Source organism: Aedes aegypti, chromosome 3 (assembly GCF_002204515.2).
Source record: "Aedes aegypti strain LVP_AGWG chromosome 3, AaegL5.0 Primary Assembly, whole genome shotgun sequence".
Lineage (NCBI taxonomy): Eukaryota > Metazoa > Arthropoda > Insecta > Diptera > Culicidae > Aedes > Aedes aegypti.
The window spans coordinates 289,541,718-289,567,089 of NC_035109.1; the positions used below are offsets into that span (position 1 = coordinate 289,541,718).

At 40.0% G+C, this 25,372-nt stretch overlaps 1 protein-coding gene across 1 annotated transcript; it reads left to right on the forward strand.

Moving 5' to 3' along the window:
• The first annotated feature begins 229 nt into the window (after positions 1–229).
• Positions 230–24,939, forward strand: LOC5566085 (mediator of RNA polymerase II transcription subunit 19a). Its single transcript, XM_021850799.1, has 3 exons — positions 230–385; positions 24,040–24,772; positions 24,935–24,939. Exons 1-3 carry the CDS (start codon positions 230–232, stop codon positions 24,937–24,939), a joined length of 894 nt encoding a protein of 297 aa, XP_021706491.1.
• The last annotated feature ends 433 nt before the right edge of the window (positions 24,940–25,372 follow it).

Here is a 25,372-nt window from a genome sequence, read left to right on the forward strand (position 1 = left end):
TTTGAGATACTCCTAGAAGAGGCAAATATGGTATTGAAAACCCTGAAAGCTCCTCCTTTTCCTCTCCTACGTACCTTACCCGTATGTCGAATGAATCACATATATCTCACAGAATGCACCAAGACTCGCAGTTGACATTGTGATTTATGTGTACAATTTTTCAATTTATGCACGCGCCATCGAGTCGATGCCCTTGCATGCATTTGGACACCGAGAGTCAGCAACAACAATGACGTGGACGGAGCTGAAGCTGCAAGTGGCATCATCATCACTTTTCGCTGTCACTCCGCCACCGGTGTCGATGCTTCGGGATGCAATTGCTCGTATGTACCACTACCAGACGAGGGTGCAATACAGTGTTGCCAGTGTCGTCATCCCGCATTCGGTACATTTATCATGAAGCCCCTGCCGGTGACAAGCAGCCAGCCGTGGAATGTGGCGTCGCTTATATTGTAGGCCTTCGATGAAGCTCTCCTCTGGCTTGAAAGCAGGGAGAGGAGCTTCCCGTTGCTAGAAGTCTCGTTCGCTTTGCGAAACGTCATCTCTCCGGTTGAACGATTCGCCGAAGAGGCGACAAGGTTTGAAAAATTTATCTTCCCTGTCAACTGTCATTGCGATTATATTCTGGTGCTGTGCACCAGAAGCAGCGCTAAAATCATCGACAAACCGTCGCACTGTGGGCCCGTTTTAGAAAAAGACGGTCAAAACCAGTGGGTCGTGCGGTTTGTGTCGTCAAGCGCATCGTTCTATGGAATGAGGGTATGATTCCCGCTTCAGCCGATGAAACTCCTAGGTCAGGTCCGTCCCCCTCGGGTTCAGATTTGATACCACTTCTAGCACTGCATTTGGTCCCTTGGTACTGCAATAGGGGTTCTATCCCGTTACGCCGAATGCCGTTAGGCCGAAAGGGTCATTAGGCTGAAAATGACCGATAGTTCTAATTAACCGTAAGGACAAATGGATAACTAACAGATTAGGATAATTCGCATTACCTAGAAGCCGTCGAATGAAATTTCTGGATTTATTCTACGAGTGGCGTGAGGTGAGAATATTCGGTCTCGTATAGCGAGGTGACAATTGTTGACTCGAGTGGAGTGACTCTCCATTTGGTTTACACAGCGAGTCACCAGCCTAATGGCATTCGGCCCAACGATCTGCACCCCTGCAAAAGGTACCCAAGGTTAATAGATCGCACTTTTTCAATTTTGTCTGAATAGTTGAAATTTTAAGCTTTCATTCCATACAAAAAGATTGGAAATCGGTTAAGCTGATCAAAAGTTATATTTTTTTTTTTGAACATTACAAATCTAATGCGCTGAGACCTACAGTGTGTGCCGATAAAAAATGACTGATTTTTTATTTTCAAAAAAAATATCTCAAAAACTAAAAAACATACATCGCTGAAAATTTGACAGTTTACGTAAAATTTTCTGAACTTTTAAGAAAAAATGAGAACAGCAATAGTACCTTTGGTTCCGAGGCCTTCAAAACACGAAAAAACGGAAACTATTGAGTTTTTTCATGTAAATAACACAACTTTTGTGAAATTTTATATTTTTCCCGAAAAGTCAAAATCTTTAGCCTTCATTTCGTCCAAAAAGATTGAAAATCGGTCAAACGGTTCAAAAGTTATAATTTGTTTTTTAAATAAAAATATTGCAAAATCGCGATTTTTCTGGTTACCCTATTTCGGAAATGGTCACCCTAATCAAAAAATCCAAAAATACGTGTATCCTTATTTCGGATAAGGAACAAAATAGCAAATTTGCACGGAATTCGGAGACCCACTAGATCGGTTTTTCAAGGAATGGCTGTACATACAAATGTAATAAAAGCCTTCCTAAGAAAAAAAAACATGAAGGAAAAGCTGTCGCCTTTTTGCTTTGGGGACGAAACGAAAACTGCCCTCTACTGCCAGTGATCCTCTTCAAATACATAAGAAGTTTTTTCATGAAAAATCATGAAGAAAAAGCTGTCACATGACATGTTTTGATGTGCAAACGAAGAAGTTCACTGTACAGGGTGATTACTATTTCTTGTCAGTAAAATAAGTAATCATAGAAAAAAGATGGTTGTATGAATTTTTATTACCAGTGCATATCCAGTTCGGGACATCTATAACATTTGCCTTCACTATACACAGATAACATATTTATTTTTTTACCCTAATTTCCAGCCACATGCGTTGTTTCAGAAGCATTACAGTTAACACGCACGTTGTTCAGTAGCATATATTTTAATCAAAAAAGATATATTTTTTTCGCTAAAATTTTCAATAATCACTCTTATGCTATTCCCTAGTAAGTCTAAAAGATTGTTGTAACATGCTGTTTCAATCAGGCAAACTTTTCAGCGGAGTTTAGTCAAAAAAACATATATGTGAAAAACATGCATGCCAGGTGCAATGCCTTTAAAACAACATATATGACTAAAAACCAAGGTAAATGCAAAAAGATTTGATCTTTACATTGTCAAAACAAACTTTATAGATGTACAAAACAGGATGTACACTGGAAATCAAAATTCATACATACATCTTTTATCAACGATAAATTACTTTACTGACAGGAATTAGTAATCACCCTGTAATAAGTTCCCTAAGGGCACCCTAATGGTGCCAGGAACGGACAATGTCACCAATGATCGTATTCAAATGCATTGATAGCACACTGTGTAGTTTCTAGTTTAGAATAGAACTACGGATGACCTGTTCCGGTGGTAAGAGTCCACCAAACGGGGGTAACATCAATTCAAGGTGTCAAGCGACTCGTGCCAAGGAATGAGTGGTCGAGGGGGTGAAAAAGATGCTCGATCATTTACGGAGCCTGTGGGGTACCAGGGCACCCCTCACAGTAATTTGTCCCTTACCGCGTTAATGCAGGGCTCTGGCGTGGTAGAACTCTTTTCCCGTGCAACTTGTGGGATTCTAAATGAGTACAAACATAAATCAAAACACAGTAGTATCGTAGGTAGTGGTTGTAGAGAAGTGAACCCCTTCGCAAGAAGTGGGTTAGCTAGGTCTCCGTTGAGGAGAGCGGAAGCAGGAGGAGGCAGTTGCACACGTAGTGCCAGTGTTGGACACCATATTACATCCCCGGCTAACTTATCGGGTGAGGTTATGGATGGGGCGTGGTTGATGAGGGCCATCAATAAATGTAGAGATGGGCTCTCTGCAATGGACGTGGCTGCACAGCAGCTTGACTCCATAATTGACTTTGCGTCCTCGAAGTCTAACATCAGCAAGGACCTCAAGCAGGCCCTGTTCAGACTTCGTAAGTCGATGTTGGCATCCAAGCAGAACCATGCTGAACCCATGGTGACTGTGGCTGTGGCAGAGCCCGTGGAAATGAAGGTGCCGAAGTCTACCCAGGCGGAGGGCTTCGTTTTTGCGGGTAGCCCCAAAAGTGCAGAAGTGAATGCTTACAACAAGCAATCGCAGAAACATGTGAGGCAGCCGTCAGGGGAAGCTACCAGGCGGCGCTCGCAAGGCTAGGCGGATACTAACCCCGAAAGTCGGTAGCAGTGCCGGAAAGTCGGACCCCAGCCAGGCATCCCGGAAAGCTGAGAAGGGTGGGCCCGAAAAGGCTGGCCCCTCATGGATTGATGGGAACAGGGGGTTGCGACCATTGAGAGGTCCTCAAACACCACAGGTTAGGGCGGATCAGGGGAAGGACGCCCCCTGGACAACTGTAGAGCGAAAAAAGAGAAACAAGAAGCACGAAGTGCAGGAGCGTAGGGATACTAGGCCAAAGAAAGGTAGGAGGGTAGGTGCCAAGCGCGAAAAGGGTGATGCGATCATCATCAAGACGGAAGAGTCCAAGTACTCGGAAGTCCTGAAGGCGATGCGCAGTGACGCGAAGCTTGCAGATCTAGGAGCCGACGTACGCAGTGTCAGACGCACTCGTACAGGTGAAATGATCCTCGAGCAAGCGTGACAAGGAGGGCAAGGGCGCCGCCTACAAAAGATTGGCGGAAGAGGTCCTTGGCAAGGGTGTCGAGGTGAGGACTCTAATACAGGCAGTGACTGTGAAGGTGATGAATCTAGACGAGATCACTGACGCAGAAGAGCTCGTCACGGTACTGCGACAACAGTGCGAGGTACAGGTGCCTAACGCAGCCGTTCGGCTACGGAAAGGTCCAGCAGGAACTCAGGTGGCCTTAGTACAGCTACCTGTGGCGGATACTAATAAGTCCGCTAAGGTAGGGAAGATCAAGGTGGGTTGGTCAGTATGCTCATTGACCATACACGAGCAACCGGTGATCTGCTTCAAGTGTAGGGAACCGGGACACAAGTCCTGAGGCTGTAAAGACCCTTATAGGACCAAGTTGTGTAGGCGATGTGGTGAGGAAGGTCATACGGCACTAGGCTGCAAAAATCCTCCCAAGTGTATGATTTGTTCCGCGAAGCCTGTGAACAACAAACATTCAACTTGCCCGACCTTCAAAAGAGCCATAATTGAAAAGTCACAGTGCAAGTAACGCAGCTGAACCTGAACCACTGTGACGCAGCTCAGCAATTACTGTATCAGGCAGTTGCCGACGGGTGGTATTCACTGCTGCCAAAGTCGCGCTGAAGTCCGAGATAAGGGCAAGCAAAAAGGCCTGCTTTGAGGGACTCTGTCAGAGTGCCAATGCGAATCCGTGGGGCGATGCCTACTGGATCGTTATGGTGAAGACAAGAGGTGCAATGGCTCCTACAGAACAATCTCCAGAGATGCTGGAGGAGATCATCGAGGGGCTTTTTCCGCGCCATAACCCTAGTCCTTAGCCTCTTTTCGTAGGACAGCTGGGGACTGGGGCTGTCGATGAGGAGAGGGTAACCGATGAGGAACTTGCAGGGATTGCAAAATCCCTTAGAATAAGGCATCAGGTCCGGACGGAGTTCCAAACTCCCGGGATGTTCAGATCTGCCATGCAGATATGCCTGGACGAGGGAGTTTTTCTAGAGGTGTGGAAGCGGCAGAGCCTGGTACTATTGCCAAAGGCGGGAAAACCACCCGGTGACCCGTCGGCAAATAGACCAACATACCTGATAGACCAACATGCCTGATAGACACGGTGGGAAAGGTGCTTGAGAAGATCATCCTCAACAGACTGTTGAGGTACACCGAGGGTGTAAATGGTCCCTCAAGCAACCAGTTCGGCTTCCGGAAAGGGAGGTCGACCAGATGCTATTCTGACGGTTAACAAACCGCTGAGATAGCACTCCAGCGTAAGAGGACGGGGATTCGCTACTGCGCAGTAGTGACTCTGGATGTAAGGAACGCATTCAATAGTGCTAGTTGGGCGGCTATTGCTGATGCGCTCCTGCGTCTGGGGATACCCGAGTACCTGTACAAGATTCTCGGGAGTTACTTCCAGAATCGGGTATTAGTCTATGACACAGAGGTGGGTCGGAAGTGCTTTCACATAAGCTCAGGAGTCCCGCAAGGTTCCATCCTGGGTCTGGTGTTATGGAATGTCATGTACGGCACGGTGTGTTTCGTAGAACAAGTTTATTACAAAAAAATAGGTAAGTCTGAAACTTCTCCACAATAAAGTCTAGGTTTCTCGCGTTAATTTGCTGCTAAAACCAAAATAATCGGTCGGGGGGTCCAGAGTATTTTTTTTTGTTTGACTTCGAGATATTTGCACATGTGTTTGAATTTGCCTATCTATGTGTTTATGTACATTAGGGCGGTTCAAAATTAAAAAGTGTTTGAAAATTCAATCTCACATATGTTCCTTACTATCCTTACTATAAAAATAGTGTTCTGTGAAATTCGCAGCTTTCTAGGTGGTGATTTAAGGTAGCCCAAAGACAATGTAGGTTTATATGGAAATTACTATGAAGAAATTTTGAGGTATGTTCCAAACACGCTTGTACTGTAATGTAAGTACAAACTTATTATCCCATTGTAAAAGCTCTTTCTTAAAACCATAATAAAGAAATTTGCTGAAGAGAGAAATTCAATTCGACACATAGCAGAATATTCATGAGTTTGTTTGCTATTATTTAGCTTAACCCTTTAGCTTCATTTTTTCAGCACAAAAATATATTTGAATCGCGATAACTTTTTTGTTTCTCTATATTTTTCCACCATTTTTTCACAACTTCTCAAAAAACTCTTCTACTTTTGGAATCTATGTCGGTATTGACCATTGGTCAACTGGGTTTAAACATATTTCGGTGTTCCTTGGGGGACCGACACTTCCCATATGAAATTTCAATATGATGTTTTAAGAAATATTCAAGATATAGTTACGGCTAGAGTGGTACCAAAAATATAAAAGCTCATTGCTCAAAAACAGTTACACAGATTTGTTTAATTTCTTCATAATAGACTTTCATCAAAGTTCAGTTTTGAAAAGTGAATAACCGAATATGAGAAAAAATCTGTAGCCAAAGATAATTACGAGAGTTATGGCTATGCGTCGGTCCCCCAAGGAATTTTGGAAGATCTCCGAATATAGATGACCTATGCTCAAAACTGATACAGATTCTGAAAATAAGAGAGTTTTTTGAAAAGTTGTGGAAATTTTTTTCAAAAATATTGAGAAACAAAAAAGTTATCGCGATTTGAATATTTTGAAAATATGAAGCTGCCGGTAGATGGGTTAATATGGGGTTATAGTACTGCAAATAAGTACGAAAATCCCAAACCCATTTTAGCCTCATGATGTTAGTATCTGATCTTTTCATAAGCACTGTGCCATTAAGAAAATAACATAAAAAATATAAGATTTGAAACTTCTCAAATACTATCCAAATTAGCGTATTTTTCAGCACCATGGGGCAAGTATATTACATGCCTTATAACAAGGTTTATCACATGCGAAGCCCTCTACTAGTTAATTCGAATAACTGAAATTGTGTTGTTTGAAAGGCGAATAAGTCACTTTTGTATCTAGGGGTCATGCACAAATTACGTCACGCTCCAAGGGGGGGGGGGGGGGGGTTAAGCCATGCGTGACAAGCCTTACAAAATTATCGGAGGACTCGAGAAGCAGACAACCGGTAACTCACTGATCACTCGCTGATCGCGACTAATCAATAAAATGTTCAACGCAAAAGATTGTCAGGTTCTCAAGATACAAATCTACAAACAAGCTCTTGAAAATTCGAGGTTTGATATCGATGCATCTTCACCTATTAAAAATATTTCCTAATAACTTCTTACATCATTATGACCAATTTAAGTACGATTTTCAAGGTTTTTCGTGGACAATAACTAAAATGACGTTTGAGACAGTTTTGCAATTATGCGTTTATCATATGTCATATATGCTTATTACAGCTCTTTTGAGCAAGAACAACTTTACGTTCCAAGCCAAGGTGTTCAAATTGTTTGATCTTGCAGTTTGTCCCGTATCTATGTTCCACGCAATGTGTGTCGGTACAAAAACACATATCCATGAATACTTCACACAAAATAAAAAAAAATGTTCTGGACCCCCCGACCGATTATTTTGATTTTGGTCGCAAATGAAAGAGCAAAGTCTAATTGTTTTTAGTTCGAAATTTCAGACTTACCTATTTTTTTGTAATAAAGTTCATCCACACAGACACCGTGACGGGTGTGGTCATCGTTGGCTTTGCCGACGATATTACGCTGGAGGTCTACGGCGAATTGATCGAAGAAGTGGAATTGACTGCCGCTCACTCGATCGCAATTGTGGAGTAGTGGATGAGCTCCAGGAAACTGGAATTGGCTCACCACAAAACTGAGGTGGTTGTTGTTAACAACCGAAAATCGGTGCAGCAAGCGGTGATCAGTGTAGGCGACTGCACGATCACTTCGAAGCGCTCCGTCAAACACTTGGGGTGATGATCGACGATAAGCTTACCATCGGTAGCCATGAGTTGTATAGATGCAATCAGCAAAAGCACGTATTTTGAAAATACCTACAAGTTTAAGAGCAGACTGTTTGGATAGTGATTGAAGCATGGAAGAGTACAAAAAATGATATGGAGATTATGTTTCAAACTGATTTTACCCCATTACCCCGAATTAAATCACCCCAAATGCTATTTCCCCGAATATACAATCTTGACATGATGATATTGATGACATTTTCTTATGCTATTGTATTTCGGGGTAATGTCATTCTGAGTGATGGGTCGTTCGGGGATTTATTTAGAATTCGGGGTAATGACGTTAGCAGGGTGTCTACTCATTTACAGAAATGAAATTCCCTGAGATTTCCAGGTTTTGCAGGTCAAAAAAATGAAGGTTGTATAAATTCTTCAAAGTGCATAAATGATTAACGAATAGTTCAAAATTAACAATATTTTTATTTTCGGTTTATTCTAAACGTGTAAACGGCATCAGAAAAACAAAATTAAAATTCGGTGATTTTTTTTTATTGCCACAAAAAAACAATTATTTTTATCAAATGATCTAAAAATACCTTTAATGATCAAAATCAGACATGAAGAAAATAGTCTATCCGAACTTGAGGGAAAAACCTTTCCCTTGAAATGGGATTTTCAATTATAGACATCAGCGATACACCCACAAAATTTCTCTAGAGGGCGTTTTGTTTTTTTTAAGATTTTGTCTTGAACAATGCAGAACCGACATTGTTGGATTTCTTTCGATGACCTCTTCAGAGAAAACGCACGGGATTTAGTAGCGCTGATTACTTGAAGCTGGAATTCAAATTTATTAATAAATGACCTGATTGAAGCTGACAAACTACTTACAAATTGGTCTTCCTTAAACTGTCGAACAGATTGAAATCCAACTACTGTTTCGGATCTACTCAGGATCCGTTTAACTAACGAATCGAGTTCGTGTTAACCTAATATAATTAACAATTGGTTGAAATACTGTATAAGTTGAAAAGTTCATTGTACAACTTACTGATAGTTAATAACAAATTCAGCTGGAACTAATTCACCGACTCTTCAGTTTTGCATTCGTTATAATAACTCTTAATTGTAAATTAATCTAAATAAATCTTTTACGTTCTTTAGTGACATGTAAACATTGATTCCGATCTTCTTTTGATATTTTGTAACTATCGCCTGACACCTGACTGCTGACAGTTAGTTGATTTGACTGTAGCGCCTGCGGAAATGTTTGCTTGTCACTCACGTACAAATGGGCAGACACGCAACCAGAGGCGTTGTTAGGAAACTTAGAGCAGCGCTGCCAGTATCGGCAACAGACATGAACCAAAAAGAATACAAAACAGACATGAATCATGAATATGAAAAGAAACCCAACATGAAACCACGTCATGAGATTTAAGTTCCTAATTTGAACGGACAGTTCTCTAAGAATGATTTGAAGACTTTTTTTGGAGTCCCTTGAGGTTACGACAAGTTATCCTGCTTGTTTTACTGTGGATTTCTTTTACATCTCACTCCAACAATCTCACGAGTTTTTTTTGTGGTTTTTCAAGAATTTTTAAGAAACTCTTCCAAGAATTTAGTTTTGGATAACGTCAAAAACTCAATCTGCAGCTTTTCTGAGGATAATCATAGAAACTACTTCGGAGAGTCCATCAGGAATCCCTACAAAGACCGAGGAGAAATTTTCAAAGGAAGTCTCAGGTTCTCAAGAAATATATCCATTGATTTCCCTAGGACTTTCTTTAACATTCCCGTTTAGAGCATCTTCAAAATTCAAAATTCATTAAGTAATTCCTGTTATTTTTTTTTTACTTCCCAAAGAAAAAAAAATCTAGTCTGTCTTGCAGAAATTTTACTAGGGAAATGTCAAGGGTTTGATTCAGATTTATTTGGCAGAAATTTTGAGAAAAATCCGCGTGGAATTTCTAAAGAAATTTTTTGTTTGTGTTCTACGTATGCCTTGATGAATTCTTACGAGGATCTCTGAAAATACTACTGTATTCTTAAAAAAATTATTCTTAGGATTATTTGATGCGAAATCTTGAATGATGTTAGGATTAGATTAGGAATATTATTTGAAAAATTGTTAGACAAATGTTTGAACCACAGCAATAATAGTTTGTTGAAATGCTGAGAAAAAGTTCTGGAGGAGCTTAATGAGGAATTCCAGGTCAAATTTTTCAAGGGATTCTTGGAAAAATTCATAAAATATTTCATCGAATAATGTCTGAAATAAGCAATTCTGTGCAATTTCTGAAAGTAATGGTGGCTGAATGTTTTGTAGAATACATATGAAAAATGAAAAAATCGGCGCTACCGAGACTATGGAAAAAAACCTTTGTGGAAGAACTTTATTAGGATATGTGATAAATCTCATAGAAGTAACAACTGAGAAAATCGCTAAATGAATCAGTGGAAAAACATTTGTAAGAAATCCTGGTATAATCACTGTAATTTGTTTTCAGAGTTACTGGAGGTAATAATGTTGCAAATCTCTACAATTTTCTTGACAAAATTTTTGAAAGAATTCATTTGAGCATCCCTTGAAAAATTGCTGATAGCATCCCCTCGAGAAGTTTATAAAGATATTCCAGAAATAATCACTAGAATACCTGAAGCATTCCTGGAAATTTCCTTCAGAACTTGTGGAATAGTCGAAAAACATTTTTGTGAACAAATTAAGATTGTTTTCAAATAAGTTTCATATGCTCATGAACGACACCCAACTGTAAATGGGAACTGTGCTTGCCTTTCCTAACTTTCTAATCTTAAGTTAGGATTAGAGTTAGGTAAGAAGTTAAGATAAGGACTCTATTATCTACGTATGTTTTTTGTCGGATAAATAAAAATCGTTAAAAAAAATATTACCCATTATTGGTCCCATTGTGCAACGGCATCCCACGTGTTTCGCTTCATAAGTGGGAGCTTTCCGGTCCTGGGGGGCTTGAAGGATAAACGCCACATATGCCAAACCATACCATTATTCACTAGTGCAGCATAAATTGGTCGTTTGTTGTTGGGTGCTGTTTTTGCTGTTTGCTGCTACTGACAGAACCATAACGATGCGTATGAGCCTACAAAACGCTGACCTGACAGATTTGGGTCAACGCAAGTGGACCTTGAATATTTATAACTCGACTTGCTTTCCGTCCGACAGGAGATCGATATCAGACGAAATTGAGATTTTTACTCTTGTTTTGTTTCTTGGAACAAAGGTTATTTCAAGGAACAGAGCCTCGTTACCGAAAGCCTTCTTCGAAGAAAAATCAGAAACGGCGTAATGGAAGTGTTTCACTTTTCCAGTTAAGCTCCAAATTGATATCGAATCAGCTGGAAGCAAACAAAAAAGTCAGGCACAAAATCCAGCTAGCTTAGGTACGGAATGAATTGAATCCTTAACGTTATTCGATCCCTCTGGAGCACTTCCACCGACTCATCCTCCCGACAAGATAAACAGATACCTTTGACGATGTCTGTTCCGTTCGTCTATTTCACCCACTCAAGAGAGTTGCAAACGGATCGTCATTTCCATGTTTTTTTTGTTGAATCGATTTAATTCAATATTCAAATCTATCCTTTCTGTCACGCTTCTCTGGGGATCAGATTTACCTTTGAAGACAGACATCACAGCAAAATGAAATCAGATTACTTACGTTGCTTTGCGGAAAATCGGAAAACGGAAGATGGCCAGAAAAGGGGACCATGGGATTGAAGGAATAGTATTTATTTGATACTATAGAGAATTTGAATCGTTTTTGAATGACTGAAAAGACGACTGTAGCGCCCATTGCTCTATCTTGCCGAAATTTGGCGATTTAAATTAAAGAAATAGTTTAAGACTATAGATTTTTTGTATGATATTTAGAAGGGTTCTCGAGTCATGCTCATGTTTCAGGAACAAGATAGAAGAGTATCTTAGCTACTTTTATTTAAATTTCTTTATTGGTATCATTCTAAACATAACATTCATAGCTGTCCAGAATTTGTCAATGTGAGTTGATAGTTGAGCTCAAGATACCTAACTTCATCTGACAAATTTATTGGAACACATCTTATCATGACAACAGGTCTACTTGAGGGTTTCTAATAAAGAGATTTGGGTTAAGTTGGGAATATTATCAGTTGAGTTTTTGGAAGAAATCTTCCATTTTTTCATGTATGAAGAGAAATCTTCCAAACTTTTATGCGCGCAGGCCTGTGTCATCCACAAACAAAGATTTTTAACATCCCTGAGGTAACTCAGATAAGACAGATGTAAAAATATTGTATAATATTGGTCTCAAAAAGCTCCCTTGAGGAACACCAGCTGTTTCAGGACGTCTGCCATGCTTGGAGTTCTGATAATTAATCTAAAGTGTATGATTTGACAGACAACTTTAGATTATTCTAACCATGTATTTTGGAAAATAAACCTCCATGCCAAATTCTGTCGAATGCTTTTTCTATGTCTAGAAGAGCATGACCAATAGAATAGCCTTCAGATTTTTTGGAATCACATTTTTTACACGTTGAGTAGTCGAATGTCCATGGCGGAATCTGAACTGTTCATTGGCAAAATTTGTTTTTTTTTATGTGGAGCATCATTCTGTTCGAAATGACCTTTTCAAAAAGTTTACTGATGGAGGAAAGCAAACTTATTGGACGACAGCTAGAAGCTTCTGCAGGAGTTTTGTCCGGTTTTAAAATTGGTAGAACCTTGGAGTTTTTCAATTTTTCAGGAAAATATACTGAATCCTTCAGCTGATATCATTTAATATTCGAGCTTACAAGCTTGCTACCTATACAAAACGTCAATCCACTTGAATGAGCCTAACTTTAAGCTTCCACAAGTTCAGACACAATTGCAAACCACGAAAACCAACATACAACCAGCCGGCCACTGCCAGACAAAACCACAACTCACGACGATATTGCAGTTTTTTTGCCCATGATTGGAACAACCGCAATGCTGGTTTGAGTATTTATACAACTCAAAATCATTTCGCCAAACCGATCAAACTGACTCACCAACAATCAGCTGTTGTGTATGGAAATACATTATATTTCTGCTGTCGGAAAAACACAATAGTAAAAGACAGAGAACCGCAGGTATCAACCTCACACTTTCGCTTCTACCATATCAAAGTTTGATAGGTTGTATGCAAAAGAGCGCAAAAAATCCTTATCCAAATAACAGTTTTTTTTTATAAACTCGCGTCCTGGTGGACAGACAGTTGGACAGGTTTCCATCACGCTTCCGAAAACTACGGATGGCCCGAGGTTGGGGTAGTAAATCGAAAACGGTGGCTACGTGCTCCATTAGCAAACCGAACGGGATGTAGTTGGCAGGGCTGGTAGCAGGTCTCTTTTCAGACTTAATTACGATTTGAACGCAAGTCTCTATTTTTATTCAGAAGTCTCGAACGTCTCCATTTTATTCGAAATGGTTTCTAAAGTTACATTATTGCTCAATTTCTTCTGTTATACTTTTAGGGATCCAGCAAAAATTCCTCTAGTGATTCCTTCATCAATTCTCCCAGAAATTGTTCCTTAAAAGAATTTCTCCAGAATTTGCTCCAAAAAACCTTCGAGCACTGCAACGCTACTACCAGCAGTAATTTCGATATGGATTAGTTTAAATATTTTCCAAGAGGCTATTCTGGGAATTCCTCCAGATATGTTTACTCTAATTCATCCACTGACTCCTCCAGCAGACTCTAGAAGTTCTTACTGGAAAACCCACAAGGAATTCCAGAGTTTTTGAAGTTATTATTCTAGGGATTTTCCTGGAATCCCTACAAGAGTCAATACGTCAATTTGTACAGTTATTCTTCCAGGCATTTTCATAAGGACGGGGTTGGTGGTCCAATGGCTGACTACCGCTTCATAAGCAGAGGGTCATGGGTTCAATCCCAGGCCTGTCCCTTGTTGCAAGTTCTCCGGTAGCAGGTAGAGCGAATACTACCGAAAAGCGAATCACACATAGACTGGAGGGCCACTGCACCAACTAATCCAAAAAACAGTTCCAAAACTCAATTTAATACATATATTTTGGGTTCACTCACCCATTTCCTCTCTTCTACTTCCTATTTTCCTTCTACTACTACCTTTTCTTTAACCCTTTAGGGCCGGCACGGTCATATATGAACGCAGTACAAAAAAGGCTGTAAAAAAAGAACCAATGAACAAATGTATATACTGTCTTCGGCAAAGTTGTCCCAAATATACTCTTTTATCAGAGAAAAATATGAAGTATATGCCTTTATGACCTAATTGACAACCTAGAACATCCTGAACATCCTGAAGTTTGGAAAATTGAACTATAAGTACATACGAAGCGTGAAATGCTGTTTGTGAACATAAATGATGTTCAGGCTAGATAATACAGAATCAATCTTTTAACGAAAACACTATTTCTCTTACTTTGCTATGTCCTGGGATGTTCTAGGACGTCCAAACTGTCCTGAAGCACACTCTTTGGAATCTACAAACGTAACAGTAATTGTTTGGGTTAAAAACAATAACATTACAAATTCAAATAGAATCTACCGACCTCTGAGAATCTCAAGAGCTATTTCAAGGAACGTTTAGGATATTCCAGGCCCTCCAAATTACCCTGGAGTTCAGAACTTCAGATCTACACTTGTTCCAGTAGTTATTCTCGCTAAACTGAGTGAAGTTATATAATCTACAATGTTTACTGAACCTTGTCACGGATCAAAAGGCTACTTCAAGAAACGTTTGAGGTATTCCAGGCCCTCCAAATTACCCTGGAAATCTGAATTTCATGTCTACATTTATTCCAGTAGTATTTCTTGCTAAACTGGATGAAGTTATATAATCTACCATGTTCACTGAACTTTCGCACGTATCAATAGGATGTTTTAAAGAACGTTTGGAGTATTCCAGGCCCTCCAAATTACCCTGGAGTTCAGAACTTCAGGGCTACACTTATTTCAGAAATTTATCTCGCTATACTGAGTGAATTTATAAAATCTTTCCTGTTCACTAAACCTTCTCATGCATCAATAGGCTGTTTCAAGGAACGTTTGGGATATTATAGGTGCTCCAAATTACCCTGGAGCTCAGAACTTCAGGTCTACACTTATTCCAGTATTTTTTCTTGCTAAACTGAGTAAAGATATATAACTTACCAAGTTTACTGAACCTTGTCACGGCCTAATAGGATAATTCAAGGAACGTTTGGGGTATTCTAGGCCCTCCAAATTACCCTAGTGTTCGTAACTTCAGGTTTACATTTGTTTCAGTAATTTATCTCACTAAACTGAGTGAAGTTATATAATCTAACATGCTCACTAAACCATCTCATGGATCAATAAGCTCTTTCAAGGAACGTTTGGGATATTCCAGGCCCTCCAAATTACACTGGAGTTCAGAACTTCAGGTCTGCACTTGTTCAAGTAATTAATCTCGCTAAACAGAGTGAAGTTATAAAATCTAACATGTTCACTGAATTTTCTCACGGGTCAGTTAGCTATTTCAAGGAACGTTTGGGGTATTCCGAGCCACCCAGATTACCCCGGAGTTCAGAAATTCAGATCTACAATTGTTCTAGTATTTTTTCTTACTAAACGATGAAGTTATTTGATGTTCACTGAGCTTTCTCACGAATCAAAAAGATATTTCAAGGAACGTTTGGAGTATTCCAGGCCCTCCAAATTACCCTAGAGTTCAGAACTACAGGTCTTCCCTTGTTCCAGTAATTTTTCTTTCTAAACTGAGTGAAGTTATATAATCTACTATGTTGACTGAACCTTCTCATGGATCAATATGCTGTTTCAAGGAACGATTGAGGTGTTGCAGATCCTTCAAAATTTCCCCAGGACTTCAGAACTTCAGGTCTACTATTTTTCCAGTAATATTTCCTTCTAAGCTGAGTGAAGTTATATAATCTACCATGTTCAGTGAACCTTCTCACAGACCAATTGGCTATTTCAAGGAACGTTGGTGATATTCCAGGCCCTCCAATTTACCCTGGAGTTCAGAACTTCAGGTCTACCCTTGTTCCAGTAGCTTTTCTCGCTCATTTATGACCGCATTCGGAAAATGGCTGTATAAAAAGAACCAATGAATAAAATTTACTGTCTTCGGAAAAGTCCTTGCAAATATACTTCCCTGTCAGGGAAAAATTTTAGGTGTATGCCTTAATGTCCTACTTGGCAACCTAGAACATCCTGAACATGGAGAAGTCTGACAAATAGAATAATTAGTATAAAAGTAGCTTAAAATGCCTTTTGTAAATACAATTGATGTTCGTACTTGGTAATACATACCTATTATGTCAAGAAAAACGCTGCTTCACATGCCTTTTCATGTCCTGGGATATTCTATGACGTTCAGACTATCCCGAAGCTCAATTCTTGAAATTTACAGCAGTAGTTGCTTGCGCTACACAGCTAAAAATATGTTGCAAATTTAAGTTTATTTTCATGCACATATTTGGAGCATCAAAATAAACCTAAATTTCAACGACCGATCCATTATTTTTCAATCGAATTCACTTTAACTTTACACGATCATGTAATATTCAACCATTTCTAATTGAAAATTGAATGTATATTCATTTAAATTTACATGATGCTGTAACAACACACGAATTTGATTTATTTTTACACTAGACTTCAGTTTACATCACATTGAAAATTAAATATTTTTTTCTGTGTAGAAATAATCAGCGATGCCAGATTTCTTTGGAAATCATTCCGTAGACGAAAAGTGGTAAGTGGGGGGAGAGATCCCCGGCATTGCCATTCCGTAGATTTCCGTTGGAAAAATCCATAAATTACCGTAGAATAATGAGAATTTCCGTAGCTTTCTGTAGAAAATATACATTTTCCGTAGAATCATCTTACGGATCCGTAGAAAGTGCTCAATTCCGTAGATCTACGAAAATTTCCGTAGATCTGGCAACGCTGCAAATAATGATATTTTCAACTCAAACGGAATCTATTGACCTCTGAGAATCTCAAAAGCTTTTCCAAACTATCCTGGAGCTCAGAACTTCAAATCTGCCCTTGTGGCAGTGTTTTTTTCGCTAAATAGAGTTCAGTTATATAATCTACCAGGTTATATAGGGCCCCCATTGCCGAAGCTGTAAAGACGCGGGTATTCATCATGACCATGCTGAGGGTTCCGGGTTCGATTCCCGGTCGGTCCCGGATCTCTTCGTAACGAAAATATTCTTGACTGCCTTGGGCACGTCATCCACGATGAAATTACCACACACAAAATTTATTCGCAAAATTCGAGTTTTCATCCGATTGCCATCAAAACTTCAGGGATAGAGAAATGACTATTAAACTTCATTTTACCATTTTACTCGTATTTTATTTACAGTCCATACGTAAATGCCCGCACCTTGGCCTCAACTCCGGCTATGAGATTCTGCACAACCTGTGAATCAACCGTTTTTTGCAAGTGAACCCATACTTTCTTCAGTTCCTTGACTGTCTTCAAAAAGACATGAAAACATAAGAAACAAAAACATGTTTATCTACTCGTATTTACGGATGCTTTGCAGTTACAGAAAATTTACTGCACAGCCATACAAATCCCAACTGTTTACTTCTTTCTTTCTGACTGGCTTTTTCCAGGCGTGTAAACATTAGTGCATTAGTGACATACCATACGGCCTCATTTGATTCGGCTGGGAAACGGTTTGAAACGAAAAACGCACTACGATGCATTTTCCAGCCGAATAAAATGGAGCCGTTTAGCACCTAAACAAAGCCACCAAGTGCCCTATGGAAGACTCTCAACTAGATTTGGGTGAGAGTGTCGTGAAACTTCTAAAGCCTCTCGGCTATACGGAGCGACGCCGAATGAGAGAAAGAAGTGGAGATAAATAATGTCGTCACTGCGCAAGCTTCCATTGAAGTGTTAGCTTATGCGTGCGGAAAAATTTGCACCCTTGGCAAAGAGTGTACCAAGTGCTTAACTGACAATAAGGCTATCCATGAGACAGCTGTGATCTGCTAAATTTTTTTGTTTACCATGAATTTTTGACAATCATCGCTTGGGGAACAAAGGAGATTGGTAAGCACTGATGACGCTTAACGAAATTTCGGTAAGTTTAGTGTTCACTGTGCTTGCACTTTGAGCTGTCAACCCAATCGCGAAGTGTCCTCATGGGTAGTCTTATAGTCCACACTGCCATCTGTTGCATCTGCGCGAAGCACTGTCTGCCATGATGGATTTTTAGTTGACGTTTGCCTAACACGCACACTACTACACGAATTGCCTGTAAGTTTTGTTCGCATCATTCAGCAACGTGTACACTATTAAAAGTCAAAGCGGTCGAACACTAGCGCCTCTGGTGGAACGATCGCGTCGGTCAAATGAAATTCAAATTCATCGTTAAACGCATGTACCATGAGCTTCTCAAGAGTGTTACGTCTGTTTGTCTGTGACAGTACAGTAGTGACGCCTCTACACGGATAGTCGTGTTGCACGATTGCAAAAAAAGAAGTAGAGCTCGAGATTTGTATGACGATTACCGGATCTTTTCGTAAAGGAAAGAGTCTTGACTTCCTTGGGCACAGAGTATGGGCGCATGCCTGCCACACGATATATCCATGCAAAAAGGTCATTAGCTGAGAAAGATCTCAGGTAATAAATGTGGAAGTGCTAAACTAACACTAAGCTGAGAAGCCAGCTTCCTCCCAGTGGGAACGATATGCCAAAAAAAAAGAAGAAGATTCGTCGACAAACACAAATATTCAAAACGTGTTTCTACTCGTTTACGCATTTAGACTCTACTGACGTTTTCACAAATTGTTCTCAAACAAAAGGTGAAAAGCAGAGGGGTTGTAAATAGTATATTTTTACGTGACATAATTTATGGATGCTTCTCAATAGATGTCGCTAATTATGACTGGAAATTTTGTCGAATACACCATGTTTCGGAAGTGCTTCGTTTCGTGGTTATTAATTTATTACCACTAAATCCTGACTCTCATCGCGTTGTAGATCTTATGTACTGAACATCCCGACAAGTTAGATAATCTAGAACATTCGAAATGATCTGATAATATTTGATGAACACTCAGAAGGTTCAGAATATACGGTAGATTACAGTTCATCACCTTGTATGATGAACAAGGTTATTATTACAAGCATAGACTTCAAGTTATGAACTCAAGAGCAGTTTGGAAGACCTAGCACCTCCCAAAAAAATATTTGTCATCATTTCTTGTTATGTTTAGCATTTTGAGCACCAATACTATTTATTTATTTATTTATTTATTTACCAATACTATCCATCTGACTTCAAGGTCTTAATGAATGAACTAATAACAAAGAAATTACAAAATGGACGAGCGAGTAATCTTGTTTTTAAAACACACAGTTGTTTCAGCGAACTCAAAGAAATCTTCAACCATAGTGAATGAGCGAATCATCGACGACACTGGTTCATTATATCCAAACGTAGTTCGGTGAAATCTGCCTTGTAGCAATGATCGCTGCCGGAGAGGTCGTTGAGCAGCCCGAATATCTAGCTTGGAAAGCAGTCGTGGACAATCAATTTCATTGTTCAGAAGTTTAGCTACATACATCGCTTGTTGAATTTTACGCCTTTTCTCAAGGGTGTCCATGTTGAGTAGCTTGCACCGAGCAGGATATGCAGGAAGATTCAGTGGATCACGCCAGGGTAGATGACGCAGGGCCATCCGAATGAACCGTCGTTGGACACGTTCGATCCTCAATGTCCAGGAAACATCATTTGGCGTCCAAACAATCGAAGCAGTTTCGAGAATTGGCCGTACCAGCGCGCAGTATAGTGATTTCAAACAGTACGGGTCTGTGAAATCTTTGACTATTTTCGATATGAAGCCCAGCTGTCGATTTGCCTTGGCTATTATTGACGCATAGTGATTGTTGAAGGTCAATTTCGAGTCCAACGTCACTCCTAAATCAATCACTTCATCAACCCTACGAAGTCTGGATCCATTCATCCTATAGTCGAACAAAATTGGTCGTTTCGAGCGGTGAAATGTCATTACAGAGCACTTTGGAATGCTGACAATTAACTTGTTCAGTTGGCACCAGTCAATAAATTTGTCTATCAGATTTTGCAGACGATGGCAGTCTTCCACTGATCGAATCACCAGATAAATTTTCATGTCGTCAGCGTAGATGATTTTGCAGTCCACACCTAATGTAGAAGCGACGTCGTTGAAAAACAGTGTAAACAATAGGGGACCCAAATTGCTTCCTTGGGGTACACCCGACGAATTACAGAATGGGGTCGAAACGCAGGAATCGATTTTAACACGTAGCTGCCTTCCGATCAAATAGGAGGCGAGCCATGATGCGAGTTTATTAGTCGCACCAAGGCGAATAAGCTTCGACAATAGAATATTATGATCGATTCGGTCAAAGGCCGCTTTCAAATCGGTGTAGATCACATCAACCTGTGCTTTCTCCTCCATAGCAGTTATACATGTATTAGTAAAGCAAAGCAGATTCGTAGTGACAGATCTTCCAGGCATAAAACCATGCTGATCGAGTGAGACGTAGTGCTTCGACTGACTAAGAATGACTTCACTGACGATAATTTCGAACAGCTTCGATACTGCTGACAAGCTTGTAATTCCTCTGTAATTTCTAACATTTTCCCTATCTCCAACCTTGAAGACCGGAAACATGTACGATTGTTTCCAAATGGCCGGAAATATACCATCATTGAGAGACCGAGTGAAAATTTTCGAAAGCGGATCAGCCAGAACAGCTGCACAGCGACTGAGCAATACTGATGGAACGCCATCGGGTCCGGGGGACAATGAACTCTTCAACTTTCTGGCAGCAGTGATAACCATTGCAGGAGTTACTTCAAAAGTTGTCAGACTAAGGAAATCCAGCGGGACCTCCGAGGAAGCACTCTCAGCTTCCACCGTGGAACTAGCAGTATGATTGAAAACAGAAGCAAAAAAGTTCGCAAATAGCTCACAACACTCAGCAGAGGAGCTTGCCTTCACATGATCATATACCATATTTCTGGGGATGGCCGGATCTTTTCTTTTGCTGTTGACGAATTTCCAAAAACTTTTCGGATTCAAACGAAGATTAGCTTGCACTCTCAGCACATGGGATTTGTACAGCGATGCATTCAAACTACGGTACGCATTACTGGCTCGTTGGAACTTCAACTTACTGTACGCAGTTTGCTCTTTCCGATATTTACGTTGACACGCATTCTTCTCACGTTTCAATTTTCGAAGCAGTGACGTACTCCAGGCAGGCGAGAACGGACGTTTTCGGTGAGGAACGTTATTTTTTAGCCATTGTTGAATGACGAAACAGAAGTTTGAAGCCATATCATCGACACCTCGGCAAGCATTTAGGCATCTCCAATCAAAAGTAGAAAAATAATCCAGAAGTGCGTCGTAGTCAATCCTACTAAAATCAAGAGCCGGTTCGTCAGCAGCAGGTAACCGTTTATCAATCTGCCGTTCACATTGAATGGAAATCTGCATTTCCAGCGGAGGATGATGCAAATCTACTGGCAACAATGCAATCGCAGCTTCACTGATGATTGGAGTACAGTCGTTCGAGCGAAATACAAGGTCCAGTGTTCGATCATGTTGATTGCGATGGGAATTTGCTTGGATCATATTCAAAAAGTCCATACCATCGATCAAAGCAGCACTCGCAGGAGCTAAAGATGAATTTCCAGCAAGTTGTACCTCACCATCAGCGTTCAGTAACCACTGGAGACGAGGCTGATTATAATCTCCGCATATCAAAATCTGGTCATCAAAGGATGCGTGGTCACAAAGTTCTCGAACGGAAGCTATATGTTCTTCAATCAAGTCAACGTCTCGACTACGGTCTGGTGGGATGTAAACTACTCCAATCATGAGATGATTACGGTCAACAGCAACCTCAACAAATACTTGTTCCAGCGTTAAACCGCGACGTATGCGAATTTGTGTACTAGCCAACCGACGGTTAACTGCTATCAGCACACCACCAAAGGTCGTTTTATTGCTATTCATGCAGCTGCGGTCACATCGAAAATTGCAATCCATAGCAGCCAGAAGCAAATCGTCGATTTTTGTTCTAACACCTCGAACATTCTGATAGTAAAGGGTTACATCGGCGGTGTTCGTCTGCAACATAAAACGGTTGAGTGTACGTGGGGGAGATATTGAATACGGATACTCGCCTGTGATGGGAACCCTTGGGTTCCCACCGTCCGAAATAGAGCGCATTATACAGGAGTCTGATTGAAGTCCACAGGTTTGATCGATGGACGATGGGAGTTTTTTGATTGGTCCACGAACTCCCGAAACACCAATCCATCCAGCCATGTTGATGCCAATAACGCTTGATCGCGCGCCGACGGATCGAGACCAACTTTAAATGAAACGAACGACATGTTCGAGACATCTTTGCCTTTCGGAACCAAACGGATTACATCACACGGTGCTGATAGATCCAGACAGCGAGCCACTATTTTCTGCACATCATCGCAAGATATGAGTGGCTGGAATCCGGATAAATACAACCAGAATTTTGGCGGCGTTGGAGTAGGCATAATCGAACCAATCGAAAGATCACTGAGGTCGATGTCTCTTGTACCACGATCGATAGTCAAGGCAGCGGAGTCATATTGTTCCACACGAGGACGTTTGGCTCCTGGTTTGGGCCACGCACGGAAGGAAGGTGTTAGCAATTGCTTAGTTTTACCTCCAGCAACTGTAGTCGAAGCGAGAACATCAACTTTCTTGCTCAGTTTGTCCACCACTCCAGCAAGCAATTGTACTTGGGATGATAAATTATCAGACGCAGTCACACCAGTAGGAGAAATCATTTGTGATTGCATCTTATCCTCCAGGTAGCGTTTCATATGAAAGGCGTTCAAAAAACTGTATAATAGTTCTTGGAAAAAATCAGGCCCCAAAGGATTAAGATATAATTTGGCTGAAATTACACGATAAAATTTAGATAACATCGATTTTTTCAGCATACTCTTAGTCTCAATACAAAATTTTTCGTTTATCTTATATGACAAACTACGAAACTTTTCTAAACCATCAAAAAATAACTTTTGAGCGTAGAAAGTATAATGAGCTTTGTTGAAATGTATTGTTATACACATTAAGTTTGAATACAGTGGCAAATTAAGCAATTAAATTGTCATACAAGCTGTCAAACTTGCATACAAGTTGACTGAATTAGTCGAATTAGTTGACTGAATTAGTCGAATTGGTCGAAGAGCAAAAACGGAGGGACAAAAAAAGGTCGAAAATGTATTTTAAAAGAAGGATTAATTTCCCACCAAGCAAATATTTTTCGACCTTTTGTCCTTTCGACTTTTTGTCTTTCGACCTTTTGTCCTTTCGACCTTTTGTCCTTTCGACCTTTTATCTTTCGATCTTTTGTCCATAAACCGAATTAGTCAAAATTTACATTTATTTTTAACATCTAACATCTCGAAAACCAGACGTGCTATGATATTTATAAAAACGGAAATGGATTCAGCAACCCTAAATTAAGTTAATAGCGGTATTTTGGTGCTTGAGACAAAAACGTGTTTCGCAGTGTTATTAGTTGAGACCAAATTAAAAAAAACCACTTCAATAACTTTTGAAAAAGTAATTGGACTAATATGTTTGGGCTGTATTTTGATAGGGTAAATTAATTTTGAGGAAAGTTTACATGTTCCATTATGTTGTGGGAATTTTTTTTATATCGTCGAAGTGGTGTTTTGCCCACTCACTAAATCACAGTGAGCTGTTGGTTGTGCGACGGATCAATATTATTGCGATCGAAATGACAATGGATACGACGGATAGGGACAACGGAAAGTGATATTTTCATACGAATTAAAATTTATCAAAATCTTATTTCATAATGCGAAAGGCGAATAAAAACGTTCGGCATCGGTATGTAACAGCATCATTCACTGCAAAACGAGGAAAATTGCAGGTTTTTACTGATCAAATACGATGAAAATTTGGGCATCGCCCTATGTATTTTAATAAATTCAATTGAACTGAACAAAACACAATTTGTCTCGACCAGGTGAATAAAGATTTCGAATTTTATTTTACAAAAATTCTCATACACTAGAACAATAACTATTTTCAAGTTCTTAACAGTTGAAGAATCTATTTACTCTTAATGTTGGGGTGCTGAAAAATCTACCTACAATTCACCATACGTAAGCTCTATTGCAGTCGTTCTGGTGATAGGCGGAAGTGTGCCGTCTCTGTCTGAAGAAGCGCTACCTCGTAGACATCAACGAAAACCAGTATTTGCGGATGCAGCTGTTGGAGTGTTTTCCTCACTGTGCCCCGGATGACAGCGAATTGCCGCAATTTGTATGCGGAGAGTGTTATCAACTGATCGACATCACGTACCAATTTTCCGTGAGGACTCGTCGAACGGAGGTCCTACTGCGAACCTACGTCCATATGGGAGGAGATTTCCCCGTACCGGAAACGCTTGAAGCCGAATATCGCCGCAACTCCAAACGATCGGCTTCACCGGATAAGCAGGAGGGCAAACAACAGCCACAAAAGAAGAGACGATCATCGGAAGAATCATCGACGAGCATGGAAAACAAGGAAAGGAAGTCATCGAAGCATAAGGACAGGAAAGAGTCTTCTAAGGATAACGACAAGAAGGATTCTTCGAAGGATAAGAACAGAAAAGAGACTTCGAAGGATAACGACAAGAAGGAGTCTTCGAAGGATAAGAACAGGAAGGAACGAAAGTCTTCGCACCGGAAGGAGAAGGATGAGAGTACCGACAAAAGCAGCAAGCGATCCAGTAAGACAACGACAGATCGTCAAAAGGAGCAGCACTACAGATCGGACGAATACCTATTTGGCGAAGTGGTGGAGTTAGACCCGGTCGAGAAGCGAAACGACTCAATTGAAGAAGCCAACAAGAATGTGCCTGACCGAGTGGAAAGCATTGCGAGTAATTTACCGGGAATGTCTTTGAATATGTCATACAATGAAATGTTGAATGTGTTGAAAACTATTGAAAACATGAAAAATAACCAGTCAGTCAGTGTTTGCATATTAAATAAATAAAATTATGAAATAACAACAAATATCTTTTCTTCAAATTAAATTTAAGCTTAAGGTTTGTAACTATCGCGTCGGGTGTGTATCTTGAGTCGGTTCAGGGTTTGGTTTTTAGGAAAACAATTGCAGTTAAAACAAAACAAATACCATAAATTGAACCTTCAACATATTGACTATAATTTCGCTATTTGTGTCAAAATATTTACCCATTTTTAGTTATAACAGTTTCAAAATTGATTGTCTTATTCGAACTTTCGCCCCTCCGTTGGGGCAAGAGTTCGAATCTAGTGTGGGGCAAAAGTTCGCTGGCTAAAACACAAAATATCGATCCTTTTATGACAGGCATATTTTAAACCAGCCGTGCATTTAAGTTTGACGAAAAATACACACTAAATTTTCATCAAAAAATTGCCCAAAGCCGTGTTAATTGTAATATACTCAAAAATAGCAGGTTTTCGCAAAACTAAGTGAAAATGTAAACATTTGGTGA

What these genes read in the sequence shown, in the direction of transcription:
- LOC5566085 (XM_021850799.1), top strand. Translation starts at nt 230, where the DNA reads ATGACGTGGACGGAGCTGAAGCTGCAAGTGGCATCATCATCACTTTTC. An exon ending in GTGTCGTCATCCCGCATTCG is followed by an intron (nt 386 to 24,039) that starts GTACATTTATCA and finishes TTCTGGTGATAG; the next exon opens with GCGGAAGTGTGCCGTCTCTG.